General features: G+C 29.6%; 1 protein-coding gene across 2 annotated transcripts; it reads right to left on the reverse strand.

Annotated features, from left to right (window-relative positions):
* Positions 1 to 862: 862 nt before the first annotated feature.
* On the reverse strand, positions 863 to 11,276 carry LOC127101007 (serine carboxypeptidase-like 10). Of its 2 annotated transcripts, XM_051038313.1 has the most exons (14): positions 11,049 to 11,276; positions 8,620 to 8,774; positions 7,579 to 7,655; positions 7,357 to 7,476; positions 6,980 to 7,082; positions 6,859 to 6,896; positions 6,655 to 6,753; positions 6,467 to 6,553; positions 6,196 to 6,339; positions 1,940 to 2,011; positions 1,671 to 1,786; positions 1,471 to 1,584; positions 1,309 to 1,354; positions 863 to 1,175 (listed from the first exon to the last, which is right to left on the reverse strand). In XM_051038313.1, the coding sequence occupies exons 1-14, from the start codon at positions 11,189 to 11,191 to the stop codon at positions 1,092 to 1,094; spliced, it is 1,398 nt and encodes a 465-aa protein (XP_050894270.1). In that variant the 5' UTR covers positions 11,192 to 11,276; the 3' UTR covers positions 863 to 1,091. The 2 variants fall into 2 exon arrangements, with proteins under 2 accessions (XP_050894270.1, XP_050894271.1); XM_051038314.1 differs by lacking the exons at positions 6,655 to 6,753; positions 6,859 to 6,896; positions 6,980 to 7,082.
* Positions 11,277 to 11,782: the final 506 nt, after the last annotated feature.

The following is an 11,782-nucleotide window of genomic DNA, read 5'->3' on the forward strand; positions in this document are numbered from 1 at the left end:
ACAAAACCGACTTGATCTAAAACCCACAACGATCCTGGAATATTGACAACTCGCCCTCACCCGCCCACCATTGTTGCCATGGAACATTTGAGAATATTCATTTATTCTAGTCAAGATTTGAATAAGGTGAAATCAGACATAACTAAAACCTCAAACTTTGATATTATTTTATTTTTCATTTTGAACTTTTTTTTGTTTCTCTGTCTATCTGTCTATAAAACATGTAGATTCTTATTTGTGACATGAATGAAATTGCGCTGATTTTAGATGATATATTTTTCAGGATGTGTTTATCATGCAATCCTTAAAAAACTATAGATGATATATCAAATATTAAGTAATTTTTTTTTGCACGGATTTATTCAAGATTATCAACTATCATAAGAAAAGATTGGTCGAAAGAACTTATGAGAACACCATTTATTTTATAAATAAATAAATTGTATTAAAACGAGCACAAGGGATATTCAACTCAATTATAAAGGGAAAAAAACAAAATAATTTCAAAGTATCTACATGATTGGACATCTAAACAACTTTAGGACGCCTAAACTAATCAAAAAACTTAGCACTACGTCAATCAAAAACTAAAGATATCACCACAAAAATAATCTCACAATTCCGTTTCATCCTACCATTGAACAAAATATCATTTCTAATTAATCAATTAGTCCTCACAACAAATGATCAAATAAGAATCCTATGGATATTCTTTGCCCTCCTCCTCTTTACAACTCAAACAACAATAGATGATAAAAAAATATCAATAGAAGAGCTCTGAACACCATATGAAATGCTCATAAGTTGTCTTCAATTTATTTTAATCACCTCTCTAAAATAATTTATCAAAACAACTTAAATCTAATACAAAAACTATTAACTTTATTTTATTATAGAAATAGGTTGTACATAAGAGTTTATCATTGTTTGGACATTATTATACACAATGTTCAAATACCTATGAATTTCATATTTGTATTGCTCCCTAGTATACAATGTTCAAATACTGAAAATAATTTTTAAAAATGGTTAAATCATCAACGAATGAAGATCTCATTCATAACCATATTCATGATATCTTAGTTGTTGACTTACAAAGGCAAATTAGATACCCATCTAGTGAACATGGCAAAACATTGCTCAGGAGTGTACTGAGGAGCATCATGTCCCGAACCCTAGAAATAATTATGATAAATTCAAAATATTTTTTTTCCAAAATTCAATAAAAAACACTTAAATATTTCACAAAAATATATGTTTTATTAAAAAAATAAAATAACATTTGTGATTCAATAAATACTTTCTTACCTTTACAGTTGCAAATGTCATTTTATTCGAGTAAGTTCTTGTATACCTGTATATAAGATAAATTATTGAAATATTTGAGAATGAATTGCCACATTAATCCTTGAAATTGTAAGCATAAGTCAAAGACATTTTCATATTCATATATTGAAGTTTCATGCTTACCCTCCAACTTGGCCATTTACTAACCATGGCCTCCAATCATCCACAATGGAATAGTTTAGATCCCTTATCCAAGCTTGAGTAGATGTAAAAGGAACAACTAAATCATGATCCCCGCTGTTAAAAATACATCAATCTCCATAAAAAAAAAACAGTTACTATTAATGGAAACAAACACTATATTAGAAAGATTAAATCTACACCTGTATACTAAAGAGGGAATTCCCATTTTACTTAAATTTACATGAAATTCAAAGCTAGAAAGGATGTCATGCTTAAAATCAGTTGAGTAACAACGTTCCCATTTCCCTATAGTTTCCTGCGTATTTCAAAATCAGGGACGTTAATATTATAGTAATTTTGATTAGTTGTTGAGAGTGCTTTAATGGATTTAACTCAAATTCAAAAATATTTGTAATGAAAAATTGAAGATTACTAGACATTAAGAATTTATAGGTGGATCACATCAAACCTCTCGGATATGTAGGGTCTTTCGAACACGCTCATCATTAGCCCATTTTGTGATAAGGTGAGTTTGAGAAACCTATAACAATATAAATCTTGAACATGACTTATATTAAGATAATGAAGAAAAATATGTGAAAATTTCAAAAAGGATCTTAGACGCAATTGTTTGTTGTAGGTAGGTAACATGAGGGTGTGGGGGCAGTAGCTCCCGCAATATGGTTTATGGAGACTATTTTAAACTGAGTCGTAATATTTGAGTCGTAAAATTATATGTATTTTTTATAACGCTGTAACCCTAATTATTAGATAGAAATAAAGAGAATTATATTAGTTCTATAGTTATAAGGTTGACACCATTGACTGAAATGCGTTAACAAAGATCGATTATGTTCATTGTTTTTTTTTATTTTTAATTTTCTATATTGATTGTTGTTCTAGAAATTGGTATCACATGTAGATTAACCCTGGTGAAAGAGGAGGATAAATGATTTGTTGGCTTAAGAAAGTTTACAGAAGACGTTGTGTGAGACGAAACCGACTAACATGGAGGATAACGATTGGGAAGAGATAAATGAGAATTATTCGAGATTGATTCGCATGTGTTTCTGACATGGTGATGTATTGTATTCTGAACATAATGATGCCAAAGGAGGTTTAGGAAAAATTGGAGAGTTTATTTATGTCAAAGATGTTGATGAACCAATTGTTCACGGAGCATTGTCTGTATAATTTTAAGATGCTTGAAGGATCTAATTTGTAACAATATGTCAGTATTTTAAATAATATATTCACTGATTAGGTGAGACTTAGGGTGATATTGATGACAATGATAAGGAAATTATCTTGATGTGCTCGTTACCAGGTTCTTATGACCACTAGGAAGATACTATCAGCCTTGATGTGATTATTGCTACACTTTTGTCTTATTTCCAAGGAGATATATTGTAGAGTAACGAACTCAAGGCAATAGTTTGTATGTGAGAGGGGTTCAAGATTGTGGGGAGAATAAGGGTAAGGAGGCTTTTAAAAAGAAGAGGTATAAATCCAAGAATCAGAAAACAACTCATTGTTATAGTTCTAGATAAACCGGGCATTGGAAGAGTGATTGTTCAACCTGAAAGTATGGATCATCTAGTTCTACAAATGTGGTTCAAACTGATCTTTCTAACAGTGACGTAAATATACTATGTGTTTCAACCAACAAGTGCACAAATGCATTGATTCTTGACTTTGGTTGTTGTTACCACACGATGCTGCACCACTGCATTCACGTCAGGTAATTTTGGATTTGTTTATTTGGTAGATCATAAAGCATGTATTATCACTAAAATGGTAAAAATTAAAATTTGCATGGCCGATTCTAGCGTGCAAATAATGAACAATGTTAGATACATTCCATGATTGAGATAGTACTTGATTTACCTAGGTACTCTATAGGTAATTGGTTTCTCCTACATATTTGATGGAGATAGTGACACTGTGAAGTCTAGAAAGGGTGCTTTGATTATGTTGAGAAGAAGGATGATTGCCAGTAATATATACAAATTGTTGGGGAACCTTAGTGTTGGTAATGTTGCACCCGTTGAGTCTGATTACGATGCAAACAACCTCTAACATATGCGTCTTGGGTCATCTTAGTGAGTGCGCATGATGGAAATTCATAATATAAATTTACAGAAGACGGGTTGTAGTTGCAAGATAGATTTGTGTAATTACTGTATACTTGGAAAAAAAGTGTATTGTTAATTCAAGATTGGACAACATAAAATAGAGTGAATTTTAGACTATGTGCATTTCGACGTGTGGGGGTCTACCAAAGAGGTTTCCATGGGTGATTCCAGATATTTTGTGAATTTCACAAATAAATTTTCTCACAAGGTTAATGTGTATTTCTTGAAGTAGAAATCTGAAGTATTTATCGAAATCAAGTTGGGGAAGGAAGAGGTAGAGAATCAAACATGCGGAAAAAATAATATTTGCAATCATATAATGGGACAAAGTACACATATTTGAATGTCAAAAGGTTATGTGAAGAACACGATATTCAAAAATATTTCTCTATTTGTAAGACACCACAATAAAATGGTGTGTCATAGAGAATGAATAGGTTTCTAACTGAAAGGACAAGACGTCTGTAAAAATTTGGACAATCAAAAGGTTTCTTTGTAAAGGAAATTAACTTGGCATGCTATCTTATCAACAATTCACCACAAGCTTCATTTGGGGGGTAATCCCATTGATCTTGACACTTTAGGGATTTTTGGTTGTCCAACTTAAATGCATATATCTCGTGAAGATCGATCCAAACTTGATCCAAAGTCAAAGAAGCGTTCTTTGTCGGTTACACACAAAAGGTGTGAAAAAGTTCAACTTATGGGATCCGATTAAAAATAATTTGGTAATCATCATAGTTGTTGTTTTTGATGAGCATTTAATATTGAAGCAGTCAGTTACAACAGACGTGCCATCATGTAAAGGAGAAACTTCTAGCAAACATGTATTCAGGTGGATGTTGATCTGCCACTAGTGTATAATATGCAGGTAATGCTTGAACCTCAAGAGGATTAAGGATTTGATATGAAAATTGACCATGGAACTGGAGTTTCTCGTGGACTACAATATTTTCTTCTACGTGATAGAGATCACCGTTCAACCAAGCCACCAGAAAGATATTGGTATGAAGAATTGACAACTTATGCACTTATTACTAGTTTTGGAGAACCTTCAACCTTTCGAGGGGCTATAGCTAACCAAGAGAAAGATAAGCGGATGAGTGCAATGGTGGAGAAGATTAGTCTTTGATGAAAAGTCAACCATGGTAACTTATTCATCTTTCTAAGGGGGAAAGGGTCATCGGTTGTAAGTCGGTATTCAAGAGAAAACCAACAATAAAAAATAATGGAAAAATTTAAAGGCTTGTCTTGTTGAAAAAATGTATTCACAACAAAGTGATAAGAGTGCTAGAAAATTATGACACTCTTAAAAAATTTATGTTGAAAAGGTGCTAGATAAGTTTGATATGAGTAATTCAAAGGTTGTGAGTACTCCATTGGAGAATCACTTTAAGCTCTCACTGAATTAGTGTCCAAAGATTGATGCAAAAGCTAAGTATATGTCAAGGTTGTTTATGCTAATATTGTTGGTTGTTTAATATATGTTATGGTCCACACTAGACTAGATTTGACCAACTTATAAGTCAAGTTTCTAAGTTAATGTTCAAATCGGGAAAGAGTCGTTGGGTAGCGGACTTGAAGGTAAAACATGTCATGATAACATGTATAACATTAAACAGGGCGATCCTTCAATTGTCGAATATGTTGATTCAGACTATACTGGTGATATGGATGACACAAAGTCTACAACACGAAATTTTTTTAATTTAGCAGGAGGACCTATTTGTTGGAAATCATCAGTTTAATCCATAGTAGCCATATCGACTCCTAAATCATGGTACATGGAAGCAGGTGAAGATGCCAAAGGAGCGTTATGGCTTAACGGATTGGTGAGAGATTTAGGTGTTGATCAATGTGGAGTTCAATTGCATTGTGATTGTCAGAGTTCAATTTATTTGACAAATAATCATGTGTATCATACTAGGGTCAAACATATTGATGTGAGATTTCACAAGATCAGAGAGTTATTTGCATTGGGACAAATATTACCCGAAAAGATTCATAATTTAGAGAATGTAACCGGTATGTTGACCAAGTCAGACATCAGTGACAAATTCATGTATTGCTTTAACTTGTTACATGTTTCTTAGTGTTAAGTAGAAGGTGTACCTCCCTAATTGCTAGGATGTGAACGTCATGCAGGAAATCTTCATATGAGTTTTATATTAGTCAAGGGAGGATCGTTGAGTATGACTATATTAAGGAAAAAAGGAACACAATATGGAAATTCCGAACGGATCTTAAGCCCAACAGTCTCTTCTGGCAGTCTCTTCTGGGTAGGTGACTTAGGATGCAGGGAAAAATCCCCTACAGTACAATTCAATGGTATTATTGTAAATTGAGTCATAATATATATAATTATTTGATAGAAATAATATGAGCTATAACTACTCTATAGTCGTAGAGATAGACACTATTAACCAAATTGTATTGATAAAGATTGTTTATATTTATTGTCTTTTTACTTTCATTTCTCTTTAATCTTCTAATCTTCTATATTGGTTGATGTTCTAACAAACATTAATTTAAAACATTATGGATAAAAATTAAGTGTGAAATGAATGTAGATAGTTAATAAAAAAAATACTTTGCAATTTAGTTGAGGAACTTTGAGATGAGATTGAGAACTAAGAGATTCCTTAAACTCCTGAGTTAAAGATCTCCCCCACATATTCATACCATCTCGACAAGAAGGATCCAAAATATATTCAGAATTAATTCCTGAAATACACTGAAGATATAATAGTTTTACAATATGTAAAAGTTAATGAATTATTAAAATGAAATAATAAAATGATAAGTTTAAACTTAATATCCTCTTTTTTAATTTATACATAAAAGTGGGATGGTTTACTTGCCTCTTTAAAGGACTCGATATCTCTTAAACAGAACACATTTCTCGAATCTACATCTACATAGTCTCCTTTGCAATTTCTCTTAAGTGACTATTATCAATAAATAACATTGAATCAAATGGAAAATTCTATAATAATAACAATAACAATAATAATAATAATTATAATAATAATAATAATAATAATAATACCGCATAAAGTTCATCAGAAATAAATCCCATTCCATGTGCGTATGAAACTCGATAATTATATTCTTTGAATGTTGTCACTGGATTTCCTAAAAGATATCTCTGAAAATTTTAAGATGTGATAGCCAACTAATAAAGGTTATTAGGGATTTAAAAATGAATTTTTATAAGTAATTATAGCAACAAACATATATTGTAATTAGAAACCTGAAGATTTATCAAGGGTTGGAGACCCTTTTCATTTCCTGTTAATCAAATGGAAAAGTATAAGTGTTACTATAATTTAACGATTAATTTTTCGTAAAATTAGTATTTTAAAATTTCTAACCATTTATAATTTCTTGAACAATGGCAGGGACAGGAATGCCAGAATATGAATCCCCTCCCATATAAAATTCATTTGAAATAAATTCTGGATGATCAATCAACCACTACAAATACAAATAATTGTTGCAAATGATGAGAAAATGATGAAAATAATATAATTTGTTTTGAGCCACCTTTTTGTCGTGCCTTTGTTGAATCAATAAAATATGGAGAAAAAAACTAATTCATACTTAGATTTCATTATTTATCTTTTATTTTGTTAACCAAATATCTAATGTAATATTCATTTAATTTTGAATCTCAAAATACAATAATCAAAAATAAAAATAACACTAAAATAATATTTTTCACAATGGAAGACGAACATAACGAACATACCTTCCTAAGAAATTGATGAGCATGGTGAACTATCTTCCAGTCACTTCTTTGAGCACTGTTATTTTTTGAATATGAGAAACCAGTTCCAAATGGCAAGTCTACAAAAATAATATTGCATAGCTGCAAAAGAACAATTTCATTCTTAGTTATCTCAACATAGATTTTGGATTAAACATTACTATTTGAAATTAGTGTTAGAAATTATTGAGATTCTCTAAACACCTTTGTCCATGATTCTGGCCTCAAGATCAAACTAGGCAAGCTCTCGTCGTTGTCCTTCATTTCAAATTTAATTGGACCTATTATGACAAAAATAAATAATTAAGCTTTTATTTAGATTGATGAAATCGTATGAACCGAAGCGGTATGAGATTAAATATTATATTATTCTATTGTTTAGATCATTATAATCGAATGGAGTGGAGTGAAATGAAGTGGTATAAATTACATTTTATTATATCGTTTATCACCATTTTTTTATTTTTAAAATAACCATTTTTTTCAAGAATAATACGAAAATAATCACAATTTTAAATTATTTATCAATATACCCACTTTTTTTTTTAAAAATGACTCAATGCGCCATTTGCTATGGCGCATACATTGATGAATTTGTACTAATGTGCCACTGCAATTGGCGCATGTATATAAAATATAAGAGCATGGTACATGCATGTAAAATATAAGAGTATGTGTCACTGCAATTGGCACATGCATGTGACTACTCTTTATTTTTTTACATGCATGCGCCAATTGCAGTGACACATGCTTCTACATTTTACATGCATGCGCCAATTGTAGTGGCGCATGTTCTTATATTTTACATGCATGCACCAATTGTAGTGGTGCATGCTCCTACATTTGAAATGATTTTACATGCATGCGGCAATTGCAGTGACACGTGCTCCTACGTTTTACATGCATGCGCCAATTGTATTGGCGTATGCTCTTACATTTTACATGCATGCGCCAATTGTAATGACGCATGCTCTCACAAACATGATTAGTTTGGTAAATAAATTGAAAACATGATTATTTTGATATATAATTTGAAAAAATTGATTATTTTAAAAAAAAATCCCATTTTTTCCTTTCAATTTGGATGAAATAAAAAATTTATTTTGTTCTGATTTAAAATTTCTAAACAATAAAATAAAATCTTTATTTTGTTTTGTTCTATTCTACTACATTTCACTCTATTTTACTTCATTCAACTCCATTGATTTTGTGACATTCAAACATAAGCTAAGATTTGAAAATTACCCATTTCAATGATAAGGCCAGAAATAGAAGAACAACCAGGACCACCACTCAACCAAAGCATAAGAGGATCTTTTTTAGGATTATTTTCTGATTTGATGAAATAATAGAACACTTGCATGTCATCATCATCATTTGTTTCTCCTAAACCCACATACCTATCAAATATGATACAACTACATTATTTTCCAGACCACACAATGCAATTTCACTGGTTCAATTATGTCACTCATAAATAATAAAGCTAAGCAAATTAAAATTTCTTATCCTAAAAAAAGAAGAGAAATTGAAATAGATGTTAGACAGAAATAACAGAAATATCAAAAAGGAATCTTAAATATGTTCATTCTTCCTTTATTGGAAAAACTTAGGTATCAAATCAACATGCAAGTTGTATTATATTATTTGTAATCAGGGATGGGACACACCGATATATACATATATATTAAAAAGAGTTAAATATATTTATGGTCCTCTAAATATTTCAATTTTCACTATTACTTTCTAAAAAATATTCTTTAAAGAAAAATCATTCTAATATTTTTCGTCTATATTTTTGATCTCTGTTATCAAGTTTATTAATAGAAATTGACGTGGCACATCAAATACGATTTTTTTTTATGATTGCACTTATACCTAACAGTGCCAATGTGACAAAGATGCTGACGTGACATGTCATACTGTTAATATCAAAACCAAATTTGAACCCATAAAAAGTAGCTAAAGTCGTAGCTAATTTGTGGAAAATTCAAGAACCAAAAAATTTATCCAATTCTATTTACTATGATTCAAGAACCAACAACACATGATTTTGAAAAATGGTTCTCCAAATACTATAAATTACAATACACTTATTAGTGCCTTAGGAGTGTCGAGAAGTTCGGTAACATATATGAACCTTATTGATGGTCTTTATAAAAACAAGAGAGTTGGAGCTTCAGAACTTATGGATCATATGATAATGGAAGGGTCAAAGCATGAGAAATTCACATATAATTCATTGCTTACATATTTCTACAAATATTGGTTGATTATGTAAAAAGCTGGTAGAGTAGAGGTTGCAAGCAAGCTTCTTCGGTATAATTATTTGTTTTTTACTACTTAGCTTTGTGAAACTTCGAGCACTATCGGTATCTCCCATTTTGGTCGTTAACCTTTTCGTGACGAACTTCCAGTCCGTAACATCTACAATGGTGCATCACAACATGACTCCATTGGTCATGTAATTGAAGTTCTTGTAGTGATAAATGTGTTGGTATTATTGTTGTAATGATTCGAAGACTATGCTTAGGAAGAAGAATCATGGGTCATCGACAATATGATATTGTAAATGAATTTTTATAGATTCAAATATGATATTGACTCTAATCACGTGGTATGCTATGTTAGTATATTTGTCATGTGTAAGTTCAGACATAAAAAAAAAACTTTCATATGTCGTGACACGTCAGTTTTTATTAATAAAGATCAAAAGTGTGGACATAAAATATTATAAAAATTATTCTTTGAAAAAAAAATTGAGAGACTAAAATTGAAATTGAGGATATTTAATTATATTAAAAAATAGGTTAAATAGTAAATAAAGAACTTTGTTGTCTATGTAAAGATATAGATAAAATGGACTATTGAAAACCTTAATATAAAACAAACTTAAGCTTTCAAATCAAGGCTGACAAAAAGATATGCATATAATAACCTTATGCATGAGGAATTATTAAAAATATATTATACATCAGACTCTTATCTTCTAATGTTTGATCTGACCTATTTCTATTCCCATTTATAATGAAATATCTTTTTGATATTAAAAAATATTATTGAATCCATCAATATTTTTATTTTATATTAAAGTGTGATAGTAATTTAAACTTAATTAATATTATTAAATATAAAAAAGTTTATAAAAATTAATCTTTTGTGTTGTGTTTAATAGTGATAATTGTTTATTGTCAATATTGATTAAAAATTAAGTTTCACCGATTTAATATCATTAATAAATAGCTTTTATATTTAGTTTCAGTTGATAATTATACATAAACTTAAAATAAAGACGTGGATTCAAATCTATAATTTTTTATTTATTCAAATTTCAACTACTAAGTTATCAAACTAAAAAATTATATATTATTTTTTTATAAATTAGATAAATATATTAATTATTTCAATAAGTTTAAAAATTGAATTATTTATTTGTAATAGTAATAAAAAAGAAAATTATATATAATATGGTTTATACAAATTTATACATAGTTATAAAATTTAATTATAATATTGTAGTTAATTGTTAATACTCTCCTAAATAAAATTCACCTCTGAGTACTTGTATAACAAAGCAATTTAATAAAGATTCCTACCTGTTAACCAAATTAACAGTTACATAAAAATCTATTTGTATTCAAATAATATAAAATGGAATGGTTAAGATTGTTTACCCTGTTTCAAGTTCAAAGGGAAGTGGCCCTTGAAAACCTGGAAGGTATTCAACCTTTGAGCTTGAAGAAGCTTCCATGTGAGTTAACATCTGCACACTTAAAGTAAGAAGAATCAGAAAACTACGAGATGGAGGAATCATCATGTTCTTCTTTGTAAGCTTCAGTTATTTGCTGTTTGAGATAAGAAGAATGTTTGAATGAAGTTATTGTGTGCCGGAAAAACATATTTAAAACAATACAATATATAAATAAATAGAGAGAATAGATTGGATGCCTTTTATATTGACTAAAACCTTTTGACTAAAAAACAAAATAATATACTCTCTCTAATCAATGCTATTATAAATTAATAAATTTTATACTCTGCTGACTTATATTTTAGTTAAATATTTTTTATTTTTAATAAATTTTATACTCTACCGATTAAGCCAACAGAATGCAAATCCAATCAAAGCCGAATGCAAATACAGTCAATAATGTCACCTAAACACAGTCAATAATGTCACCTAATAATGATGTAGTTTAAGAGGAAAACTTTTAGAAATTGATGTGACACACAAGTAAATTAATTACAAAATAAATAAAGTTTAACTATATTTATATTCTTCCTAAATAGTTCAAAATAAATAAAGTTTAACTATATCGATGGAAGAAGTGTGCAAAACTTTATCTAGTTAATAATTAAAATTAATTTGTTTACTCTAATTTTTTTTTTGTTGAGAGTATAATCCAAG

This window comes from Lathyrus oleraceus, chromosome 7, assembly GCF_024323335.1.
Source record: "Lathyrus oleraceus cultivar Zhongwan6 chromosome 7, CAAS_Psat_ZW6_1.0, whole genome shotgun sequence".
Classification (NCBI taxonomy): Eukaryota; Viridiplantae; Streptophyta; class Magnoliopsida; order Fabales; family Fabaceae; genus Lathyrus; species Lathyrus oleraceus.

Bases quoted from the DNA above. Each gene is read 5' to 3' on its own strand.
- LOC127101007 (XM_051038313.1), bottom strand. From the start codon at position 11,191: ATGATGATTCCTCCATCTCGTAGTTTTCTGATTCTTCTTACTTTAAGT. The intron at 6,754-6,858 runs GTTTCTAATTAC...TAAAATTTTCAG, and splicing joins AACCCTTGATAAATCTTCAG to AGATATCTTTTAGGAAATCC. The intron at 6,340-6,466 runs GCAAGTAAACCA...TTATATCTTCAG, and splicing joins ATATCGAGTCCTTTAAAGAG to TGTATTTCAGGAATTAATTC.